The sequence below is a fragment of the Pagrus pagrus genome (assembly GCF_965226575.1).
Source record: "Pagrus pagrus genome assembly, chromosome: 7".
Lineage (NCBI taxonomy): Eukaryota > Metazoa > Chordata > Actinopteri > Spariformes > Sparidae > Pagrus > Pagrus pagrus.
This window is the reverse complement of record NC_140191.1, coordinates 18520188-18546303: the sequence shown is the minus strand read 5'-3', so window position 1 is coordinate 18546303 and position 26116 is coordinate 18520188. Positions and strand designations below refer to the sequence as shown.

General features: G+C 44.8%; 1 protein-coding gene across 2 annotated transcripts in view; it reads right to left on the bottom strand.

The window, feature by feature from the left end:
* The window catches only part of hivep3b (HIVEP zinc finger 3b), a 45708-nt gene that overhangs the window by 8486 nt on the left and 11106 nt on the right, over positions 1 to 26116 (bottom strand). The window contains exons 2-5 of one of the 2 annotated variants that reach the window (XM_084357073.1): positions 12677 to 12722; positions 3180 to 5533; positions 2250 to 2539; positions 40 to 2061 (exon numbers count right to left, since the gene is read on the bottom strand). In XM_084357073.1, coding sequence (XP_084213199.1) covers positions 40 to 2061; positions 2250 to 2539; positions 3180 to 5181 — 4314 coding nt within the window. In that variant the 5' untranslated portion in view covers positions 5182 to 5533; positions 12677 to 12722. The remainder of the gene's footprint in view (positions 1 to 39; positions 2062 to 2249; positions 2540 to 3179; positions 5534 to 12676; positions 12723 to 26116) is intronic. The other variant, XM_084357072.1, reaches the window with a different exon arrangement.

Below are 26116 nucleotides of genomic sequence, written 5' to 3'. Positions count from 1 at the left end.
TTTATATACACAGCGAGTGTATATTTTGGTTATGTTTACCTCTGACACACGTGGGGTCCTGCTACTGCTAGGGGCCGGTTTGCTTGTGGCTGGGGACGGGGCCATAGCCATGGTGTACGTCTCTGAGCTGTGCTTCTGTTTGGAGCACAGTAGGGACATCGCCACCTTAGTGCTGACGCCCGGTAAGTTGGGGTTGTGGGAACTGACGCTCCAGGTAGAATAAACTGAGGTGCAAGGTTCCCTCAGGGCAGACGGGTTGGGTTTAACATAGTTCAGGTAGCACCAGTTGACTGAGGTGGAGGTTTGGAGGCTGGGGTATGAAGGGGTGCTTTCAACCCCCTGTTGGACCACTGGCACCGCCTCCGTTTTTTTACTTGTTTTCTCAGTTGACTCCTCCTCCTCCTTTTCCTCACTATCATGCTTCCTTGGTTCTTGCTCCTGCTCCTCCTCCACTTTCACAGTTGTCACCTCCACCCTCTGTAGCTGTTTCTTCTCTCCTTCTTCCAGTTTTCTCCCAGTGGTTCTACTTTCTTCTTCCGGTCTTACCTTCTGTTCTATGACCTCCTTCTCCTCCTCTCCTGCCTTGTGCTCCCCTTCCCCTTCCTCTTTTACCCTTTTTTGGTGACGTTGGGCCTCAGTGCTGAGCTCCAGACTGGCGGCAGGAGAAAGCATGCGTTTACTTCCTCCAGCCCCCAGTGGACCGTATCCCTCCCCAGATCCTGAGGCCAGCTCTGTGGGCAGAGTAAGGGGAAGAAGGCTCTTGATATCTGTAGAGGGGACCTTCAAATAGGATCTCTGCAGCTTATCCCGTTCCACCTGGCCCATGATGACCATTGCTGTGCAAGAAATGGGTTCCTGTGAGCGAGTGGAGGCCAGGATCTGGGACAGGGTGGTATACATGGCACTGGCATAGGTAGGTATATGGGTCTGGAGCCTCACAGGCACCACAAGGGACACAACTGGTGTGAGCTGTGCCACGCATGTGGCGATGACTGGCCGTGGGTGGTGGTAGGAGATTCTTACAAGGGATTGATGGGTAAGGGCAGAAGAGATGGTGGGTCTGCTCTCTGTAGTTGCAGGGGAGGGAACATGTGCAGTAAGTCTTGGAGGGAAAGGCAAGTAAAGAGTTTGACTATCTCTTGTCCTGGAGGAGAACTGGAGAGGAACTAGAGCAGGAAGCTGCGGGAGTGGTATACCCAACCGTTCTGCCATGTGGATCTGTGCTGGGTGTATCTGTATAGGTGGAGGTCCTGTCTGTGAATGTAAGAAGGCTCTGTGGATGATTTGGGTGGACAGTACTTCAGAGAAGGCTGTGGTGACGGGGAGAAGCTGGGACAGTGATCCTGGGGAAAATGCTTGCTGGACTCTGGGCTGAAAAGGGAGCACATCCTGAGAGCGGGGGAAGATTTGTGGCTGGAACAGCTGCAAGGCTTTCCCTGTGGTGTCTAGGCTGAACCGGGAGCTTGTCTCAGTTGAGTAGAGAGGAGACTGGATGGCACGGGAAGGCCCAGGCTTTGGACTGTCTGCTCTGGACAACTGAGTCATGCTGGCAGACTCCTCCTGCTCAGGTTCCCCTAACGTGGCATGCTTCACAAGGAGACACTTTCTCCTTTCTTTCCAGGAGGATGCAGATTGCTGAGGGGACAGGGACCCATAGTCAAAGGACTTACTTCTGGCCTCTGAGATCTGCTCTGCTTGTTGGGGGCTTGTTGGGGCCTGCTCTGAGGCTGAGCGCCTCATCTCCTTGTGGCTTTGATGGTGTTGGTGGGAAGCTGATGGCACCATCAACATCTGGGAGCTTTGGCTACTGGAGGCCCAGACGGCAGACTCTAGTCTTGCTGTGTCCTCAAAAGAAGCAGAAAGGCTTGAAGTGTGTGAAATGTTGCTCTCTTGACTTGGGCTGCGAGGCAGAGACACAGACTCAAAGCTAGACTCCCCAGAGGACTGGGCTGCTTCTGCCAGGCGGAGTCTCTTCTTCTTTGGTGGCAGCTTCTCTGCAGGGAGCTGGGCCAAAGTCTGGCTACGCTGAGGCCACTGGAACTCCTCCACTCTCTCTGCCTCCTAGGATATATAAACAGTTCATTCATTTACCATTCAGTGTAAGATAAAGAGACATTGACTGCTCACCTGCACAAACAGTTTCTAAGGATGTTGAATCAAAAAATAATTTAAATCAAAGAGGGAAACACCCTTAAAACAATGCATATTTTTAAATCAATGCATCAATGCTACTTTAAATAATAATGCACCTTGGATGAGGATGCTGTCACTGGCGGTGACACAGATGGCATGTCGGCATCAGGCTCCACAGTAACAAGGATCTCTGGCACTTGGATGTTTGGCTGGCGGATGAGGCGAGATGTAGAGGGTGATGGTTTTGGCTCGGGTTGTTGTGTTTGCTGACTCTCTCTGAGGTCTGGTTCTTGACTTTCCATGGACAGACTCTCCTGCTTCTCAAAAGAGCTTGTGTGTTGGATGACAGACACACCCTTCCTGTCCTGCTGCTGCTGTTGTTTTGGCTCAGTCTGTAAAGAAACACCTAGAAGCAAACAAAACAAACAAATTGGCTCCCATCATATTATAGTAGTATACTGCTTTTAAATGGTGACATAGAACTGCCTCTGCATTTCATTCCCTTATCTGTGGTATAGGGCAACTTAAGTAATTTTTTTTACATATACCTTTTCTTGTATATACATGTTTTCTTTAGCTGTTCCGGTTAACTCAGATGTTAAAAAGGTACTAAAAGGTATGAAAGAAAATAACTTATTGTTCACACAGGGTAGAAGTGCAACAATCGATCTAAAGAAAATTAATTGCCAACTATTTTGATGATCGATTGTTCTTTTCAGTAATTTTTTTGAAGCAAAACTGCCAAACATTTGCTAGTTCACGCTTCTCAAATGTGAGGATTTGCCTGTTATGTACATTAAGAGTCTTTGGGTTTTGGACAGTTGGTTGGACAAAAGAAGCAATGTGAAGAAATCACTGTGGGCTCTGAGAAATTGTGATGAGAATTTTTCCATTTTTTTTGTCATTTTACAGACAAAATGATTAATAGATTGATTGTGAAAATAACAGGCAGATTCACTGACAATGAAAACAATTGTTAGTTGCAGTCCTACACAGGATAATGTTGGTATCAGTTTATCTGCTACTGCAGGGATATGTAAACAAACCTGAGAGGGCCTTGCTGTGCTCTGGTCTGCTTGGCAAAGGAATGAGGCCTGCAGAGCTGCCTGACATGGCTACAGATCCAGGGCTGGGAGGATCCTCCTCCAGACTTTCCTCTTTCCTCCTCTTCCTAACAGCCATGGCCAGTGCTCGGAACTTATAGTGCATCATCATTGGGGGGCGATCCTCCCTGCATGTTTTACTCGCATCCCTGCTCTCTTGTTCTAGTTTTTGCTGCCCTGGGCATTTGCCTCTGTGGGTCTCATAGCCTTCACTATGTTGGAAATGGGCCCCACAGACTTCACATTCAAGCAGGCTCAGAGTCCTTTGTTTTTGTTGTTGCTGTGGCTGCCTAGCTAGTTCTGTGCCTCTGGTGGAGGACGAAGAGGAGGGTACCGCCTCCTCCAGCAGTTGCTCAGCTCCCAGTGGGACCTCTATGGCAGGTTGCCGCTTCAGCATACGCTGGGCATGGCCAACCCTCATCTCTGCTACCACTGCTTGCTGCTCATCGAATGACTGGCAGAGACGGTAACCTCTGGGAGACATGGTGCCAGAGGTGGAGGGCTCTCCTGGGCTGGTAGATGATGGCATCGAGTGGCTTCTAAGCAGAGGCACTGCTGACAGTTCCTGAGTACCTGGTGGATCTGCCTCAGGATTGTGGAAGTGCCTCAAACCACTGGGGCCAGGGACTTCTCCTTTGGGATCAAATGCGTAGGGATCTTTAGGGGCGGTAAATTTAGGGGACTCCATGCTGCTCTTCCTGGACAGAGAAGAGCGTCTGGGCTTTACACTGTCAATCTCACTGGTGTCTACTACCGCTTCATTGATAGTGATGAGCTTGGTAATGTGCTCTATTACTTGGGTTTTGGGTACAGCGAAGGGAATGCCCTTGTCCTCTGTTCCTGAGGATGAGGAAAGTGAAGAATGAGGCTGCTGCTGATGGGGACTGCGCTGCTGCCCTCCCAGCCTTCCATATTTCCCTAGAATAATTTCTGCGTAGGTTTTGGCACTGGCACTGGGGGGGCTAACTTGGGACATGTCAGTGCTGCCTGATCCGGAGAAGTAGCCAGACTCTGTGCTGCCCTTACTGCCAGGGCCTAGCGAAGAAGATGAGGTGGAGGAGAGGGAGGAAGGTGGGTCATCTGGGGAAGCCATTGGGCCACGTTTCCTTTCGCTAAGCCTTAGTGCCAGCCTTTGCTTGACAGCCTGGGAGTCTTCAGGCCTCTGGCTCTCCTCCGAGCTTCCAAGCAGCTCCTTACCACCTTTTTTCTGCTGGCCCAACATCTCCTTAGATTTTCTGTGTTGGCCCGTCTCTTCTTCAGACTCAGTGCTTTCTCCTTCTGTGTGCTCCTCAGGGTCTTCTCCAACACCGCTGCCCTCTGGTCCACTCAAACTCTGCTCATCCCGACTGGACGCCAGGCCTGCTTTAATGCGATGGGCATGGGACTTGCGGTGCTTATAAAGGTTGCTCTTGGTCTTGAATGAAAAGCCACAGGGGGCACAAGGGTAAGGTCTTTCTCCTGTATGTGAACGAATGTGTTTCTGAAGAACACTTGGCTTGGCACATGGACGGCCACAGTAGGAGCACACATATTTCCCTGGTTTTTGGGGTTTCTTCTCCCCTTTTCTGGGTGAGCTGACCCCTTCTAGGCCCTCTTGGCTGGACTGAGATGGGACCCCCTGACCATGCTCACCCCGGGTGGAGGAAGTAGAGGGAAGGGAGGTTGATGAGGAAGCTGGAGAATAGAAGCTGCCTCCTGAGGGACCTGGGGTTTCTGAATGCTGCCATGCTACTGCTTGCTGCTGCTGTAACCGAAGCAGAAGGTCAGTGCGTCTGGGTTGGCGATTTTGCAGGCGGCCCAAAGCTCTGTGTACAGGACGAGGATTAGGAGGCTGCTGGGGCTGCTGAGGTGGACAAGATCCTAGCGAGGATTCAGCCGTTACATGCTGTTGCTCTTGCCTTCCAGAGCGCTCCTCATCAGGCGGACGGCTGGGCTCAGCCTCCATAGAGTGGGGAGGAGGCCTCAAAGACAGACAAGGAAGGGCTCTCGGAGCCTCATGGGGCTAACCGCATGGCAGCAGAGAGGTCAGAGGCAGGGGAACATCGACAGACTAAGCTGTAAGTCACAACAGAAGGCCTTTTTCAATGTGGGCCAAAAGTTATTCAAGAGGACCAAATGAGGCATCATTAAAAGGTGCCCTGGAGCTGCATGGATGCAGGTAAACATAGATCATCTCCTTGAATGATGCAGCTCTGCTTCTGTCCAGCCTCAGCCATCTTAACAGCCCTCCCAAGGTCTTCTCTGCATCTCCTTTGTTGGTCGTAAAGAATGTTGACTGGTCAGACTTCTGAATGGGTCTAAAGAAACACAGAAAAAGAGTTACAGAAGCAGAAACACATAAATACATTTATTAGAGTCTCTAAAAAAATGTTTTGTCACAAAGAGCTACAGTAAAGTAAAGTGCTGCAAAGACTTCCCCAATTCTCTTTTCTTCCTTTTCACCTTGCAATAAAAACAGATGTACAACATTTTTCTATCTAAAAGCAACAAAACAAAGAGAGGTGATAAAGGAAGGTCCTGCTTTGATATAATACAGCTACAGCAACACACATATGACTTTGTGAAGAAGACTTAGGCTTCTTGAAGTCTCCAAAAAGCCTGCCATGCTGTCTGGAAAAAGAGTTATGTTTGTAGAGCTGAAGGCCAAAATCATTAGTGTCCTATTATCAAACTCCCTCTTAAAAAATTGCCCCATGTATCATACAATGACGAATAGGGTTACATTTCCTGGTGTAGTGTTGAGTGGGGTCAGTGTTGTAATGAGAACATTAGTGAGGTAATTGCATCAGCGACATGTTATTGCTGTCATCTGTCCTGGCTTCAACTCTTATTAAGCATATAGTGTGCAGTCATTCAAGAGACAGAGGTGCACCTACTGTAAATCTGTTAAGAACTGTTAGGTCAAAAAGGCACACAGGCTTCTAGTATGTGCACGTCCACACTTGTAAATCTTAAAATGTAGATAAAACATAAATATTTTAGTTGTATCCAACCCGTGACTGGCTTACGCTGCAGGAGTCAGAGCAGCTCGGGGCCAGCCAGGCAACATGCACAGAACAGGCATCAACAGAGGAGACCACAGTGTCAGGGCAACGAGTCAAAACAAATGTTGGAAATACAACCTATGCTTATCTGATCTGGCACTAAAGCTAAGGGGGTAAATGGAGGGGTGCTGTTTTCTTGCGGATAAAGAGATTTGACAGCAACTGGGTTTCGGCCTACACCCCTCACACTCACTGCCACCAGGGCGCAGTGTTTATGAGGGGCTGCCTGTTATGAAGCCAGTTGTGAAAGGGTGCTGTGAAAACTTTTATCAAGACAGATCTATTGTAATATTTCCCCCTCACACACACCGCCACAGAGCTGCGCTTATGAGGAGCCAAGTATAGCTGATCATGGAGACTTGAGGGCACAATGAAATCTCCTCTTTTATCAAGATGTATGTTCTGTAATATTCCCCACTTACTACAAACCCTGCACTCTGTCTCAACTTGAGACACGGGATTCTTGTATCGCAGCCAATCAAAACACATTCTGGGAATGGATGGGGCCAATCATAACATTTTCACTGAGCAGCCATGCCCAACTGCCGACAGTCCCAGCACAGGCTCATCGAGAGTATCAATCATCGTCGACACTACTTGCAACCCCCCCACCCTGACTCTGTCAGACTCCAGAGATCAGAGCTCAGTGAGGGGGGTTGGCGTGTGTGTGCTCACCGCACAGCTGTAGATCTCTGTGATGGTGCAGACAGCGTGCACCACCTCTGACAGCCAACAACATGCCAGGAGATGAGATAACAAGGGAGAGGGGTGGGGCAGATCTAGGAACTGAAAGGAGTTGAAAGGCAGAATAGGCATAGATGTTCTATAATATCAGAAATATGCATATGAAGTAGGAGTAAGAAGGAGTGCAAGATGAAGAGGTGGAGAAAAGAGAAAAGACTGAATCAGTGATCCAGTGGCTGAATAAACAGCAGAAGACTGCAGCTTAAGGTGCCAGTGGTGGCAAGGCAGCACTGACAGTTTTTTTTTTCTTTCTTTTTTTTAATGAGCCACACTTTTGCTCTCTCCATGTGTCTAAAAAAACACTCTGCACAGTCAGCCTTCATTAGAGCCAGTTTACAGTGGGGAAAGAGAATCAGTCTACCTCTCGGAAACAACTTGACAGATTCTCGGCTCCATCTCCACGTTTCCCCACATCTGCTGAGGGCCGATCATCTGTTTAGGGAGCTTTTTTCCAAGCAGACCAACACTTTGATTACAGCACACTTTTACCATCAACATACAGCAATTAGGCAGCACAACAAACCGAATCAACGCCATTAAAATTCTCTGTTTTCCTCTCTTCCACCTTTTCAGCTGTACAGGAAGACTTCAGTTTGTGGTGGCAGCTAAAACTTTTTCTGCCTTGAGCTGAGAGAGATACATTACCCTCCAGAGTTACATGTAAATAAGTTAGATCAAAAGGGAATAGGGTTTACAAATGAGTTCAGATCCTGAATGAAGAGTGTTGTTCTTCAAACAACTGAACTTTAGAGAGAAGACAATAGAAGGAGACAACAATGCTGTCAGAGATGGACAGTATTTCAACCAAATTTAGTTACTTCTGTGTATTTTTATTTTTTTCGGAACAAAATACATTCAGAGCTTGAATTCGCCATAGATTTATAATAGATTCAGATACCGGACAGAAAAATGTTGCCTATTCAGTCCCATGAGAATTGCTTGCCTGACGCATTTCCCAAAAAAAGTCTCAAGCTTCCAGGTTTACTTCCTGGTTTTGTGGCCCACTGACTCTGCGCAGTAGTGTTTCTCCCGCTGGCCCCGTTCACTAGTTCCCGTTAAACCCATAGTCTTTACATTGCGATGACATCATGGGTTTTTTCATTTCTTTCCTCGGTTCAAGGAAAGTTTTACAAAGACAAAACTTGCATGGATATAAAATTCCTAATGGAAAGAGTCATAAATTACCTTGTTTCCAGTTCGTGGTGTCCTGTCAACAGTTTTACAGTCACTCTTTTATAATGGTGCTCTATGGGGAAAATGCTTTTTGAGCCGGAAGGGAACTTTACACTGCAATATGGCGAGTGGCCACTTTGCAAAATTTGGAAACAAGGCTGAGCAGCGCCACCATATCCAGCTCTATAGTACATCATATTGGCATATTAATATACTTAAAATACATTATCTCTTGTGCCATTTTATTCTCAAACAAGACCCATTTTTACACAAAAGAAACCTACACATGATAATTTGGATGATATTAGTATGTATAGAATAATGTTGTCAAAAATATTGAAATATTGATACATATCAATTCTGAATATTTGAAACAGCTTAAATACTTATTCTTCAAGGTATTGGTACATCAGTACTAGCTGCTTTTTTCCTCTCCACTACAACAATAAGCTGCTACTGCTACTACTGCAGTGCCTACATTACCTCACCTCCTCCAGAAGTAGATTAACTTCGATGCCCTTGTTCTTAACAAACAGTGCAGTGCAGTCTTATTATATTTATCTTTTAATAAAAATCTAAAAATTGATGCCCTCAGTGTTGTGTCAATTTTTCCCTGTGATATCGGACATGGTACAATGTCCATGTTTTTTAAGGTACCGTATCAACGTTATTTCTATAACTATATTGTGAAAACACTAGAATAGACTGTATTTGCAACAAGACCCTTTTTGATTTACAGTATTTTTGCTCACCTCTGCATAGAAAATAAAACGACTGCGCAGGAGAGAGAGCGCAAAGAGCAAGACGAATTGTCTTCCTCTACCTCCCTGTAATGAATGTCTTTGTTCGCAGAGTTGGTTATCAGAGTGTAAGTTTAATGATCTCTGGCATAGCTGTTGATGCAGCCCTTAAACAGGGCGATTAGAAGGTTTTAAGGTTGGGGAGAGCGTTGCTTACATTATTCATGGCAGTCTAGACTGCCAGCTCTGAGCGGGGAAACACAGTCAGGGCCGTGCCAGGAAGATGAGGGAGAGGAAAGCCAGGGTCTAGCCTACATTAAACTGTAACACACACACACACACACAATGCTCACCCTACAGTGCACATACAGTACAGTGCACACTCCCCAGAGCATTACCCAGTAACACACAGTAGCTCTAAATCTACTCCGACCAGCTAATCAGCTGCAGCGGCCTGAGGTGACCTCCCCTGGTTTGAGTCAGCCGATCCTCCTGCTGTTTGACGAGGGGGTTTCCTTTCTCATCATCCTCATTCCACAGAGATGACTTGTTATCAACGGCGCCTATTACTTGCGACACTTTAATGCACTCTGAGCTCATACAGTCTGCACACACAGAGCAATTGTCTGCTGCTAGGTGAGAAAAGGTATCATAATGATAAGACCTCTGGTTAAACAAGCAGGTTATGCAAGCTTGTCTAACCTTATTGATGAGGGCGGGGCAAGGGCGTTCTTCACTGGGATCTATTTTTAGCGTAGAGGTGCAAGCAGGAAGCCACCGATGCAGCTGTTATTCTGCGTTACGTTCTTTAGATATGAGGTGTCAGAGTGAAACCACAAAGCCGACGTTAGTAGCGGTTTGCCCACATTTTATCTCCACCGTCCAGCCCAGCTCCCATCGTATGATCACTCACAGAACAGTCTCATTGCAGTGATTTGTTGTGTGAACTAGTTTCTGGTGTCCGTGTCTAAAATGTGATTAACGACTGGCCCACAGAGAGAAGAAAGGAGAATGAGTGAGGAATGTGTGCAGAGATGTGTGTAAATGCAAAGGGGCTTTGTCAGCAGAAACAGGCAGTGATGCAGGTGCCCGAGGGAGCCCTGACACACGGAAGAGCTCGCACTCACACGCCCACACGCTGTCACACACACACCGTCTCCTCCCATCACCTCTGCTGCGTCTATTACGTCCAGCGGTTACACTTCTAAATCCCATAAAACAAACATTCGGCTCAAGTTCTGCCCGATAAGCAGCGCAGGAGCTTTGCAGCAGCTTTACAGTTGAAACTTCATTATCATGCACAGGAGAGCGCGGCCGGCGGAGTTTGTGTTCATTTCCTCATCAATACCCAGACGTATTCATGCAGCTGGTAATGACGGATGAAAATATGGGCTAAACATTAAATTACCTTGTGCCCTGAGAACAGATAAACCCTCTTAAGTGCTTTTTAAAAAATCTGCTGTCATACCCACCCCAAAACACACACACACACACACACACACACACACACACACACACACACACACACACACACACACATAAACACACACACATCTCTCTCTCTCTTCCCTTTCTCTCTTACTGGCGGTAGCCTGGTGCAGGTTCCCATGGAAACCAGCCTACTCTGAGCAACGGCAGATGGAGAGGGAGCTGGAGGTCTAAATTTATCTCCCAGCATCCTTTCTGACTATATACGCACACTGGCAGCAGGAAGTGAGGAGGGGAAATGCTCGGCCGCCGCATGCATTGACAAGCTGGCATGACCCCTGACATCTGACAGTGTCTGAGTGTCGACGGGTCGATGTTACAGTTGGGCTGAAGGATAAGCAAAAAGATTGATATTGCAATTTCTTTGACAGACGCTGCGATTGTGAGTCACAATTTGAGCATGAATGGTCATTTTTGCATTTCATTTTCACTTAAAGAAATATAAAAATGATAAAAACACATTGTTGCCTCGCATGCAGAAAATGTGATTTGTAGGCCGGGGCATCTCTGTAGCACCACAATGCTTCATTTTTAACACTATGTTGTGACACATTTGACTTTTTCCCCAAAAACTGCAGATTGCGATTAAAGGTGCACTATGTAGTTTTGGGGAAGAAATTGAGAAAGATCTTTATCGACTTCAAACTCTGTTCCTTTTCATTACTGATAAACTGATTAACTGACTCTAAACTGACCTTAAAGGACAACACAGTTTCATACTGTTTTACTTTGTTTATGTGTGGCGGACCCTGCCACCTTTCTAGATTCAAACAGTGTTTCTCAGTTTGTATTATTACCTCATTATTATTGTTAATATTAAAAATATGAGTTTGAATTTCTTCTCCAAAACTACATAGTGCCCCTTTAATGTTTCAGGCCTATAGTGCAGCAGACGAATACATACAGTTCAGTCTGTGACGGCTCGAACCGCAACACCCATTATCTCAAAGAAGCAATACAACATTTGATACTGCATTTGAGGCTCTGCAGCATTCCCAAAGTATAAGGTAAATGGAAAGTTAAATCACAGTCCTTCCTGTGGAACCGCCAGCTGCCAATCACACTCAGCCCTCAAATCCTAGAAAGTCAAGCTAACCAATCACAGAACCTCAACAAGAAGAGTCTGGTATGATAGTAAACGGCTGGAAAAGAAACCGAGAAGACGGACGCCACAGCCAAGAGTCACACTCACCCGGGGATATCACTACCAAAGGAGGACGCCGTCTGAAAAAACACCACATACCAGAGCTCTCACTCACTTTCTCTCTCTCTCTCAGCTCTGTGCAGGATGCATCGCGGTAGCTCTGAGGCGAGACGGTGTAGAGGAGGATTTCACAGGGCTTTGATGAGACTGGCAGTTCACAGGCGTCGCGGTGTTCACTTTGATTAAACACAAGCCAGTGAACTGCAGGTCAATACCGGCCTTTAAATCAAACATGAGTGCCACGGCAGAGGCGGGGGGATGCACACCTCAGCGGCGGGAGAAGGTTGCACTGAGAGTTTGAATAATATCCCCTGGCAACTGTGGTCCTTTGGTGACATAACTGTGAAAAGAAACTGATCACAGCTTGGCCCAAATTGCAGACTGCAGGGTTTTCCCATCATTTTATTTGCGAGTCATGGATTGGAAATCATCTTTTTTGTAGTCACTTAGTCTGTCAGTTTTAATTATACGGCCCAGAGGGAGAAGTTTTATCCTTTTATCGAATCGGACGAGGAACGAATCCCGCAAAACGTCCGTAAATTCAGCTAAAAAGGGAGGAACCTCAGGCAAGACCAGCAGAAGAGGGATCCCTCTTCCAGAGCGGGCGTTCAGTAGAAACCACAAAGTAGACTCTTTCCAACTTTAATTAAATCCTTGCATCACGATATCCAAACTTGGCATGCTATAACATCTCAGGTATCCAGTGATAAAGAGTCTTTGAGACTTAAACGTAAATCCTTTAACTTACAAAACACTCCTCTGGGTGCCAGAGAGTGCTCAATGACAAATCAACAAAAAATAAATGAACATATGTTTAAGTCTCCACACCTGGAACAGCTGCAACGAATAAAGAACTCATTTGCCAGAGCTGACAAGTAAAGTGATAGTAAGGAGGTAGAGAGAAGCAGGAAACGGGAGAGGAAGACAGCAGAAGAGAGGAAGACACAGAGAGATAGAGAGACACAGAGTGAGAAGAGGGGGGAGCAGAGAGAGAGAGAGAGAGAGAGAGAGAGAGAGAGAGAAACAGACAGACAGAGTTTAGATTACCTGACGGAGCAGTCTGGTCTTCCCCCTCAGAGACGCTTCACAGGCACTGTGAGACAAGCAGGGAGAGCCAGAGAGTGAGAGCGGATATGACTGTTTGAGTGGGTGTGTTGCCGAGAGAGGGAGAGAGCGAGAGAAAGAGAGAGAGGCTGGGGGTGAGGCAAAAAAATAAAGTGATGGGGAGAGAGAGGGAGAGACACTAAATGAATGTTTCCACTGTAAAAACGTGAGGGGAGGAGGAGAGAGATGCGGTAGCAAGAAGAAACTCATATTCCCTTAACGTCTCAAAGAATGACACAATCCTCCTGGAAACCATGGGAATAGGTGTCAATCGTCATGTTTCTGATTGTTAACGCAACCAGCAGAGTACGTTCAGATTCAGGACAGGAACGTCTGCTCGCACACATTCAGCGGCGGTGGCACGCAGCCCGTAGATAGGATTACAAACAGGTCTTACGAGGGGTTTTCCCCTGAACCCTGGAGGCGATTCCTTGCAATTTTCACCTCCTCATCAGCATCTTATTGCAGTGGTGGTGGGTGAAGGAGAAAAAAGAACAAAACACATCCTTCCCCCTAAGTGACAAACCCTCTGCCTACATCAACATCTCTCGCTTCCAGCTCCTTCCAGAGTGCCACTGTGCTGCATCTGTAAATGTATTCCAGAGTGGCATCCATTCAAGCAAGCCCCCGCATTACGCAGAACCCGGGCTAGGCCTATCAGCAGTGCAACGCGAGGGAGAGCGAGGGAGAGAAACAGAAAGAGAAAGAGAGAATTGAGAATGAACGGAGGTCCTGCTGTTCCATAGAGCTTTGCCTCATTGGCAGAGTACAGGAAGTGTGAGTCACACACTCTAAAATAAACACACTCGCACAGAGAAGAGCCGGCGCACACACAGAACGAGAGGAGTGGATGGCTGGGCTGCTGATCAGAAGGCAGGCGGAGGGGAACATGGATCCTTACAGGCCAGCAACACGTGGTGGCCTGGTGGGACTCACGGCCAGATGAGGGGATGAGTCAAAACGAAAAGATGTTTCTCTTTTTTTCTTTGTTTTCTTTTCAGCCTCTTCTACCGTACACCTGCTCATTTGCTCTCTCATTTTGGTTTCCCTCTCCTCCTCTCGCCTCCTCTCCTGCTCCAGCTGCCCCCCTTATATTCTCCTTCCTCTGCTCTGTGTCTCCTCTCTTATTTTATTTGCTCCCAGTCAATAGGGGTGTTGTTCAGGACTTGGTGATTACCCCTGGCTCCGTGTGGCTGCTGGCTGACTGCTGTAGGGGGACTGTACTGGCCTGATGCTGGGCTACTCACAGGCTGCTGGGTTTGCTGGCCGAGGCACTGTATTGTGTCTGCCTGAATGTGCTCATTGTCACCCTTTACAGCGCACACCTTCTCTACTGTACTTCCCTGCGAGGGACCTTCACCCATCCGTCATCCCTTTGTCCTCTGTTCCTCAGACTGAGGGGTTCTGACGGGAAGGGTGAGGGGGGGCCAGAGGCCCGGGAACAAGACTGCCACTGTGCCGATGATTGACAGGAAAGTTGCTCTACACAGACGTAACGATTAGCAAGGCCGGGACCGAGCTGCAGACACACAGTCTGCTTGGGAGCTAGAGAGAGCTGGAAGCAACGACAGGGAAGATACTAACTTTGAAGCTTGCGATCAAGATGGGAAGTGCAACGATTGTGAAGGTGTAAAATCTAGCTTTCATGATGCTGTAATAGATGTTAACCATATGCTACTCGCTGCCCCCGAGCATGTCAGCCTCACATTATGCAAAGCTGTTCTCGTTTACAGTAAATGGAAACAAGGGCTCCCCTGTGGTATGGTCACATGATTTCATGTATATGACACACACCTACCTATACAATATAATGCAGAGGCAAGCAACACCTAAAATGCAAACATTATGCTTTAAACTTCATGTTGTTTTGGAGCAGCCGCAGACTATAATTTAGACCAAATGAGTGGTTTGTGCATTTACAGACAACCATACCGATGACATATTTTTGGACTTTCACCCCATAAACTGCAGACACAGGCAGTAAAACAGGCAAATTTGGGAGTATCCAGAGAGGGTTCTCTCTGTCCTGAGGGCAGATTATTTCAGACGTGTGGTCTCCCAGTAAACTGACCCCCCTCTGTACATATGACTGTGGTATTATGACAGAAACAAAATACATTTAAAGAGGGAGCCCACCTAGTTTATAAAAGCCGCTGTGGTCGGTATTTTTCTACCTGTTTGTGTTTATTTAAAAAAAAAAAAACTTGAGAAAATGTATCTGTCATCAATTCACTTTCAACCTACACAACTACAGAAAACTTAAATACATCTCATTTCACATTCAGTGGCCGTGACTGGACTGGATGACCCCTGAGTTATTGAGCTGTAAGTAACCAATAGACGACTAATGTCATATATAGAGTTAAAGATATGGTTCAAGAGATGTCAGTATCAGTCTTTTGGTTGGTCTACCACCACTTTGGTCCAAACTGAAATATCTCAATACCTACTGATGGATTGCCGTGAAATGCTGTACAGACATTCATGTTTCCCAGTGGACGAATCCTAATAACTTTGTTGACCTGACTTTTCTTTGAGCAACACTATTTGTTAATGTTTGTGTTCAAATTCTTTGCTCAAAACTTTTGTTAATGACAAAACACAAAATGACATTACAGACTCAGACTCATGATAGTCTAGTTTCTTTAAAAGAAAGAATTAAGCCTGGATAAAATACAGTTTAAACTAACAAAACTGTGCTTTAAATCAGTAAATATCTGATTACAGAATAAGAAAGTGATTGGTGACAACTTTCACATGATCTAGTGGTGCCTTGGCATAAACCTACATATAATCCTATGATGCAATAAATCTAAAATCTTGGATTAGGGATTCAAATACACATAAATCCACACAAAAATATGTGGAAAGATAAAATACAGCTAGTGGAAAATGGTTTTAGACATGCAACCAACTGGCCTGCTAATGGAGTGGAGCTTGCTAGTCTTTTGTTAATGCCGATCGATAAGTATCCTCAGCAGATGTGATATCCGATCCTGTAAAACACTGAATGACTGACCACCCTCTGTTTCACTCAGTATCCCTTTTTTTCTGATCTTGAGGAGATTCTCTGCCTCTCTTTTCTCCTTTCCTCTCTAATTCTCAGAGACACACAAATGCACAATTCCCTCTTTGCAGCCACTCTCTCCCCATTTAGTTCTCGGTTTCACACTCATTATCTTTTCCTTTTCCATGCTGCTGAGGCATTAATAAGCACCACTGTCTTTATATGCGGCAAAGTAAACTTGGTGTATATTATGAGGAAGGCTACCAGGAAACCATGTCTCCAGGGTTGCTGTGGGTAGTGATTATGGAAAGTAGTCTGGCCCTGAGTAAAGTCCCTGATTGGTAAGTGATACCACCATATATAGAGCTGATATATCATTCGCAAATTGCCACTGTCGTGCAAACCCAGCTATTAAAGTTATACAGTATTAAGCATTAGGTTTGATTCACTGCTTCAAAGGCAAAATGGACTTCTGACATGAAACAAAAATACATCAGGGACAGCAGCAGTGAACAAAACAGACTCCGGAGCCTCGGTGGGAGTTACTGCAACAGAAGTGAAACAGATACTGAGTGTCTGTCAAAGACACTTCAACTGCCTTTTGACAGCTCGACACCGAACATCAAAATGCAGCACGAGTGGTGTGCAAATGAAATAAAAGAGTGACAAAGCATGGAGGGGAGGGGGGGGGGGGGGGGCAGGGAGCGGGAGCGGATAAATATAGAAAGAGGAACTGACATTCTCAAAAGCTGTCCTCCCTGCGCCCACAAGTTTCACTGATGCGTGGATGTCAAGATCACAGTGCAAATTCTCCCACGCAGCTTACTGTACCCGTTGTTCACAGTCGGCTGCTTCATATTTGCTCTCTCAGTCATGGTGAAACTGAAAAGAATGAGGCAAACCTGTGATGAGAAGATTGTCTCCAGTTAAGGTGATCGAGCGGACACAGCTCACTAATAACAATGAAACAACTCAGTGCTGTGAGAAAAATATCCAGCTGAGATTTTACACATCAAAGTGTGTTTACAGGTCTTGGGGAGTTCTACTGCATATGTGAAAAAAGTAGTATAAAGCCTTTTGTGGCTCCAGAAGAAGCTTCATGCAATCTGATAAACTGCCTCACTGATGTCACTCAGTGGCATTGCAGGTAAGGGTAGAGGTAGGTGGCAAATGTTAACATATTGCAGTTAAATTTATACTCCAAACAAATATGGGGGTGGCGTATCACCAGAGTAGCTGCTAACATTAGCTGTCATTAGCTTGTTAGCTCAGTTAGCGCACAGCTAGCGGTATAGACTGGGAGCTCGGGGGCCAAGGGAATTATGGTGTTTGCACCGATAGCAAAGGAGCTTTGGACTGGGATGGGACACTGCAACACAATTCATAGAAGTAATAACTTTGAAACTGTTGTTTCTGCACATTCTGTCAATTATGTTAGTTCATTTTTGAATGAATTGAATGAATGAATTACAAACTTAAGCTTAAACTTAAGTTATCTATTTTTCTATGAAGTCACCCTTGTGGATTCCTCCTCTGTGATGGGAAAGCCTGTGCTAGTTCCTCTTTCTGCAGCTGCTGCTGTGTGCATCCTGTGTGACGCTGCAGCAGGTACAACGAGCACTGCTGTAGTAGCACCGCGCATGCCCCGGCGCCATGCCTTATCTGCGCAAGTAATCTGTGACTATGTTAATTCGAGATGTTAAGTCGGAGCTGCTGGTGCTTTCAGCGCTGTCTGCACAAACACAGGCATGGGGGAAGAGTCAACAGGTGGAAGCTCAGCCTGAGTGTGTTCAAACACCAGGACCAGGCCGCAGAATGTATCAACACGGCCTCCGTCCCCGCCCTCCTCTCCCGGCCTGGCAGAGGGGCACCCTCCTGATCAGGGAGTTTACTCAAAGCCAGGCCAGTCCAAGTAATTGCTACCCACAGTGACAAACAACTCCATTCAGCCTAAGTGTTGGTTTACAGTTTACTCTCCCTCCTCCGCTGCCCATTCTGCCCGGTGCCACGCTGCATTAGTGGCCTGTCAACAGAGACTCTCCTGACGTGTAAACGCCTCGTCAGCTGCCCTTCAAACCCAGCGCACATACACAAACGCCATGTGCCATGACCCGTCTGTTTATGTGTTTGTTTCTCAAAAAGTGGAGGTGTGTGTGAGCGCATGTGTTAGAGAGAGAAAGAGCGCGAGACGAAGAATAACAGGACAGAGGAGAAAAACAGTGTGCGCAAATGCGTAGGAGAGACACAGAGACGTAGAGAGCTGTTGTATGTGGTCATTTTGTGTTCTCAGTACTCCGACCCACAGTAGTGACTCTATCTGCCATCTGAGACAATCTTATAAAACGCTATCAAATGTGTATGCAGTGTGCAGTCTCTATATCTTGAGACTGCAGCTCCAGGGCAGAGAGCGACAGCTCATCAATCAAACACGACAATCAAGTGCAGTAAATCTGTGTGTGTGTGTGTGTGTGTGTGTGTGTGTGTGTGAAATGCTGAATCTACAGAACACATGTCAACAATAAATTGCACTGACGCTTGCTTACTGCATGCACATAGTGTATTTTGTTTATCTGAAACAATTATGGATGACATTCATTTTGGAGGGTTCTTGATTTTTGTTGCTGTACTTTTCTATCTGAGCCCCCTTGAAACTTAAGGCTCCCAATATTTTCTCTGAATATACCATTAAAGGGTCGGTTCAGTTGCAACAGAACATACTTTCTGACCTATCTCTAGTGGTTCTGGTCCTGCTGATAGTTTGGGCCTAATTGTTCAGATTCTGGGATATCCTTCTGAGAGTTTTGCCTCCACCCCTTTCAACTGAGGTGGGTGGAAGGCTCACAGTACAATCATGAAAAAAGCAACAGCAACATTTCTTTTCAAAAACAAACATCCTGGTTACTCTGGATGATCCTCAGAAGTATAAGGGAAAAGTTGCTGTAAATTTGTTTTAGATGCAACTTTTCAAAGCTTTTAGCCCGACAAACAAAAATCAATTGACCTCCATTATATTGAGGTGGAGGCAGTAATCTGAATCGTTCTGCATGGAAGGATACTAAAAAAATTATGAGCTTTTTCATTATTTCGGTGAATCAACTCTTTAAGTAGCTTCAAAGTTACATGAGGTATTTTCCCACATGTTGACAGTCACCTATATTATATAATATTCTTTATCTGCTTGTTTCTGCATTGAAACTGAGGAGAGAGATTTATAGACCATTAAACATACAGTGTGTAGTTTCTGCTGCTTGTGTTTGCTCAACAAAAGACTAGGGATGAGCGAGCACATGATTATTTGTATCCACATCTGTCCAACCAACTAAATTATCTGTATCTGCTGCCACACTGTGATATGGAGGTGGGCGGGCCTTAACTCCGACATGGGCGTGGCTTAGTGGAAAGTGTTCATTTAAGCCTGAAATTGACATAGGTTGATCAGAAGTTGCTGTATTTAATATTTGTTAGGAAACTGTTTACAGAACAGCCACATAATCGAGCTGATGCTGATGATTGCAGATGAAAAACTATCTGACGTGACTCAGGCAGAAATGTTAACGAGTTAATGTATTCAGGTTTCATTCACATGAGGTTCCTTCCTCACCCTCTGACGTATCCTCTGATGTTTCCCTGGAAGTTATAGCAACTAGAGGGGGTAAAGCAGTGTGACAAGAGGTGACCAAATGAATCGGATGTTACCTTGAATGAAATTAGATTTCTCTGACATCTGACATAATGTAACTACACAAATCAAATATATAACATAGGTCTAGTCCTTTAATGCTGAAATATCATACCTTTTAATCAAACAAAGATTTCTTGATGTTTTGTAGATGACATAATTATCTATTTGTACAGTTTGGGATTTTCACCAAAATTTTAATAAAGTTCTATCGGGTTCGTCATTGTCAAACCTACATGTATATGTACTGTAGATTTGATGAGATTGAATAGGTTTAATCACAGACTAAGTGCTGCTTTCACTGCGCTAATCTTATCTTTACAGTAACAGTTGTCAACAACAGAGAGCTAAAGAAACAGAGCCTTAGTATACTGCAAACACAAGGATTAAGACGTGAAGACAGGAGTCAATACCTGCATGCTGCTTAGTAACAAAGCGCCAGGGGAAGCAAACAAGCACCGTCCAATTGTTTTTTTTAACCAAAACTCTGACTACAAGGAAATTAAAAAGGAAGTTACTGTTGGAAGGAGGTCTTTGCTGTGACAAAAAGACATTTTGTTCCAAGATTTAAATTGTGGGACACCTTCATGTGTCAAAAACCGCCCACTCTACTGCAAACCAAATGGCCCACTTTGTGCGAGGAGACAGACAGAAATGTGTCACCGGCTGTACTCGTTGTTACTAGGAGGTGCAGTCTAGTCTGGCCACTAGGGAAGGCCACACGCAGACACACCGTCTGGTTACGGGGTACGGAAACAAACCCAAATTCCTGCTTCTGAATGAGATCAGATCATGGTGTGCATATAAAGTACATGATACACACATTATAAATGGACATTTCTTGTCCCCTGACCACCCAGCCCGTTCAAAACGCTCTCGAAGGTAAGCGACCCCGAAGGTCACGTGACCCACGCTAGGGGAGTTAGCGGCGCATTCCTCCAGCTGTCGTCACCTCATAACGATCTGGTTCGGAGAAACCCGATTCCAAAAGCCGGCTCGCCACCTCTCTCCCCTCCTCTCCCACCAACACACTCGTCCTCAGAGCTGCATCCTCCTGCCTGCGAGCCTGATCATTTGAATACAAAGCAGTGAAACAAAGATGTCCTTAAAATAGAGATGCTGTGGCTTTCAAAGAAGCACACTGCGGAGACACAGTCAGAAAAAAAGAGGCAGAGAGAGAGAACAAGAGAGAGAGGAAGACAGCGAGATGAGCAGGCTTATGGCGAGAAAGTGAGACAGTGTATTGATGTAGGATAGGTGGCTGGATACATTGATTTCCTGTTAGTTCTTGCCCGGTTACGTACGGTTGATTTGTCATTCAATACAGGTTGAAGCACTGTCTGTGAACATGCCCTAAGCCAGGCTTCACTCTATAGCTATCAACACATTGGATCGTTACTTTACCTCAGAGAAAGTTTCCCCACTGGAAATGTTTACTGTATGAACTTTCTGTCATACCAGGTTACCAAATAACACTTAGTATAACCTCAGGTAGAGCATTTGCTCACCACAGGACTGCAGATAGGGCACCAAGCAGTTGCACGATGAGACAAATTGGCCATTATAGAGAAGATAGCTCCAATTATTGGTTTGATTGGGTAAAATCTGTTTGAACATGCTGTAAAATATCAAATATAATTGAAACCTGAAGCCATGCGCTTATTAACGTAATACTACACCAACCAAATTACTTAATCTCACCACAATCTCACAGAGGCACTTACTGGTTGCTTATCAACCACAGTTATCAGTGATTACTACAAGAACCAAGTTTTTAATTATCTTTTCATTATTGCTGACTAAATAAAATAAAAAGTTTTACGTGAAATTGATTGTGAAACCTTTTACTGGTTTATATCACAATTTTCCAGCTGAATGAGCCACCTCAACACCAGCAGCGTAGCCAGGAATACTAATGTAGGTGGGCCTGTGGGATATAAGGTGTGCAAGAACCAAAGAAGATCCATTACAACGTTGTTTAGAGTTTTTACCTAGTGTATTGCCTAAGTTTTATACATTGCATTGAACTTTATTTCTTCAATCAATGCTGCATAAATCCCCCCAGGGAACATTTATGTTCATCTATTGCTAATGGTTCAGTAACGGTCATAGCAGTACCATGTCCTGGGGCTGGAGCATTCAGGTCAGAGGAGCCTGAAGGCCCCGATGCTGGGGTCGGGGCAGGAGTGGTAGGTTTTGGTTTAGAGGCGCTGGAGGGTGGAGGGACATCCCTGACACTGGGGTCCAAGTTCTCCATAGATGGCTCTTTTCTGACTCCCATTATCTGTTCCTCTCTCTCGATGCTAACGTACACATTGTTATAAATCTCACCGGACCGGGCCAACTCCCCCTCTGATGGGCTTGCATCCATTGTGTTCGTATGACAGAAGTTCAACTGATAGGTGCCTTCTTCCCATCAAAAAACAGAATCAATCTAAAGAGAGAGGCTGAGGAGGTTGTTGTGTTTACCTGGGAAACTACAGCTCATAAACTGCTGTATCAGAGCCGAAAGAAAAACAGACATGACCAGCGCTACTGTGTGAGTTCACAGTTTAAGCCAACCAATAACAGGCAGAGTAGGGCGGGTCTTACAAGAAGTCTGTTGGGATCTATAATAACACCTCATTTGCCGTATTGATCTGTCACTGACTAACAACTGAATAGTGTAAAGGCAGCGTGTGCAACGAGGGGACCCTGCACTCATTTGCACCTTCCAGTTGACTAATTGTTGCATCTCTGATTCTGCATACTAGTGTAAAGCTCAACAAGTGTTACATCTCACTTGTGTAATGTATTTAAAAGCACAGGGCGGATGTCTCTACTGTTGGACAGAGCAAAGCTAGACGTTTCCCTTGTTCCAGTCTCTTTGCTAAGCTAAGCTAACCTGCTGCTGAATGTACCCTTCTAATTAATGAGACGTGAAAGTGGTATTAATCTTCCTCCTCTAACTCTCCACCAGAAAGCAAACAAGTGTATTTTCCAAAAACGACCTCTTTAAGGAAAAAGAGGACTAAACTTGAAAACTTGCCAGAATATGCAACACCGGCTTGTGCTTTCATGTAATGACAGCGAACTGACATGTTTTCATTTCTTTGTGGGTGAGCATTTGTACCATGGAGTAGCTCTTTCATGCATCCTGGGACAGTTTTTTCTGACACAGTTTCACTTTTGTTGATGGAATTTCAATAGTTTTCATGCTTTGATTTTGCTGGCTTTGTGGTCAGCGGGCTCCAATTCACCCTGCTCCAGATGATTCAGCTGCGCCCGGAGAGGGCAGAATATCAATTTGTCACAGAGCTGACAATGATATGATTTTGTGTTTGTGTATGTATATGAAAACATTTAAAGTAATTTTCCCTTGTACAGCTTGCTGTTTGATGGAGGTAACTTCATTTTCATACAGTATCACAGTCAAATGTTAAAACAAGTGGATGATTTCTTGATTTGCTGTTGCACCAGCCGACCGAGGGAAACTGAAAACACACTGATGTTTGCCCAAGTAATAATATTTTGACGTGGGAGCCCAATTTCTTTCAAGCCATTAAAAATATGTGGATGCCTCTTTTGGGGATAACATTCCTCTATATTCCCTTCACAATTAAAGAGTAACTCCATCAATTTATGCAATAAAATGTGTTTAACAGGTCTTGGGGAGTTCAACTGCATATGTGAAAAAAGTAGTATGTTAGTAAGCTGCATGTAATCTGATAAAGTGGTGTCACTCAGTGACTAAGGTGCATTGTGGGTAATGTAGGTTTAAAAAAGGAAGACGAATGTGTGAAATAAAAAAGGTGATATCTCTGGTTCTGCTGTATCAGTTGACTGTTCTTTAAACAGGAGTGCAATGCCAGACCAGTGGACTGCTTTTCAAAACCTGTGTTTGTGCAGTGACATCACCTTCAACAAGCCACCAAAATGTTTCTTCAGTTCCTCCAGAGCTGACCGATAAGGGAACCCTGGATGACGTTTGTGGTTAACAACCATTTCAGCTGACTTTCTGTGGTCAGCAGCTTCAGACAAGTTTATTTTAGGCACAAAATGAAGTTAATTATAGTTAATCAAAGCTTCTCAGTTGTCCACAACATTTTTGAGAAAACTTGGAGAAAAAGTGCATATGATCACAAAGTGCAAGTTATTTAACTGTTTTGTTCAGTAAATAATAATTATTAAAAGTTATCCATGCTTTCAACTCGCGATATTTTCACTAAAAATGATGTAAAATTATAAATAGGACTAAAGAAACCAGGAGAACAATATTGGCATTGTACTGTTATGTCGAAAAGAAATGAAACAGCCTCAGGTGCTACAAAAGCTACAATAGAAGGACTAACAACATAACTTTCAGGAAGAACAGAAATGTGTTTATAGACCATTTAAATAGCAGATGAGGAAGTCATAAGCTTGAACCCACAAAATTGAAACAAATGGCAAGATGTGCCCTGCAGTGAGCTGCTAAACCGAGAACGCAAATCTAATCTAAAGACCAAGAAAATCTAATCTGGGGACTGGCAGGGATAACTCTCATTGTTGAAGCAGTCTGACTGCAAATTGAAGAAAAACTGAAAATGTGCATACCACCAAAGTTAACCAGCGTCTGAACAAAGTGAAGGAGGAACTCCACTGCTGAGGTTTGTGATTCTGGAGAGAAGTCAAGTTTCAGGTTCAGTGAGAACACTCTCTGGACTTTATGGTCACACACACACACACACACACACAGACACGCACACGCACATGCACATGCACGAGCTGGCACCTACCAAAACACAAACTGTCGCTAACACACATTTGGCAGGTCTTGGCAGACTCGGTCTTGTCAGCCCACAGTTTTCACTCTACTCATTGTGGTCTGGCAAGACTCAACAGGCGTGCGGTTGGGAGAGACGTCATCTCACGTAGGTTGTACAAAGGATGATTGACAGATCCCGCCTGCATGCTGACATCAACATAAACTGTCTCTCAGTTTACATTTTCAAATAGTGAAAAACAAAAACAGTTCACCTGTCGGGCTATGTGTTGGCTTTGTCCCGATAAAAGAAAGTGTTGAGCGGCTTTAACAGAAACTACGTCACTTAATTCAAAAAATATAAAGTTCATACATTTTACGATTAGAAATATTTAGAGACAGAGAAATATAATGTGGTACTAAAGTAATAATTTCATACTAAAAGTCATGTCAGTTGCTTTCATGAGGCTGTAGTCAGACAACGTTGTTCTCATAGCTCAATGCTAATATCGGCATGCTAACTTGCTGACGGTGACAAAGCATGCTCGTGATTATCAGGTAATATTTACTATGTTCGCCATCTTATACCCATTTCACACTGGACATAAAACTGCCACTAACATCTGGCTTTTGTCTAAACTGGGACAGGGTACAATCGGCATTGATGAAAATATGACACCCGGGTGGACACACACATTTTTGCCCCTTTTCCGGCGCGATGCTATGATACGTGTTGCAGATCCAGATGTTGGATTCAAGCAGTGCTCAAACATCATTCAGTTGGCGTTGAGTTTGAAAGAGAGGCTGAAGTTAAAGATAAAAAGAAGTAATCACCGTTAAAAAGACAGCGACTTCCATACTGCTTTATACTGTCCCTTGTTTCCCCACGAGTCTGTGACGTCAAAGGTGACGTTCCAGTACAATATAACAGAAAGGCAACTCGTCTGCTGCCAATGTGGAAGGATTTATTGGCCACTTTTAGCACATTAACCCACACATAAGTGTGAATGTTGGTGTAAGATTTGTATAATATATTCTGATAGCATGCTAGCATTTGCTAATTAGCACTGAACACAAAGTAAAGCTGACGTTTATGTCACTGCCATTAGTTTATTAAGTAACAAAGTATTGGACACACTGAAACTTTGACTTGATGGTGGTCAGCTGTACAAACTCTAAGGCACTCCAACCTAGATAGTTGTTTCACTCAAAATCAAAATTGTTAGGGGATCATCGAAGTCAACTGATCAGTAATTTAGGGACAACAAATAGCTGAACAAAACTTCATGGCAAATCCACCCCAAAGAGACATTTTAGTCATAGAGGACTGAAAGAACCATCCACAGAGCCATGACTGATATAAGATAGAGGATGAAAATAAGTGGATCAATAAATCTCACCCTCAGATTAAAGGCTTTAGAGGGATAACATTTTTGAAAATCTCACAGTTTGGAGTATAGAAGACTTGGCCAATGCAACGAAACACAATGTTCACTATAAAAAAAACTGCACTGTGGCTAATCTGATAACACTGTAGTTACACAGAGAAGCAATAAACAGTGCATTACACAGACTGATGGGATGAAACACTGATACTCTCTGCAAAGCAAACTGCAGCTCCTGAGTTTTGCGGCTGCACTTGAGCAACAGAAGAGGAAAATGTCAGAACAAAAAGTCCAGGAAAAACAAGCCCTCTTTCCATCCTCGCTGCCACTCCAAAGCCATCGAGCTGCCGTCCAAAAACCTGTGACTTGTGCATCTGCAATGCTGCTAACAATTTGAGCAATCATGCACTCCAAAACACACGACTGTGACCAATGAAAGAAAGACTGTTGCTGGCTTAGCAACGGGGACAGCTCGCGCTCACAAGACCGGAGAGACTGACAAAGAAACATTTCACACCGACGACAAGACAAGATTTGCAGCCAGAAAGACAATTTTCAACTCATGTGTGCATCTTTTTTACACCTGCAA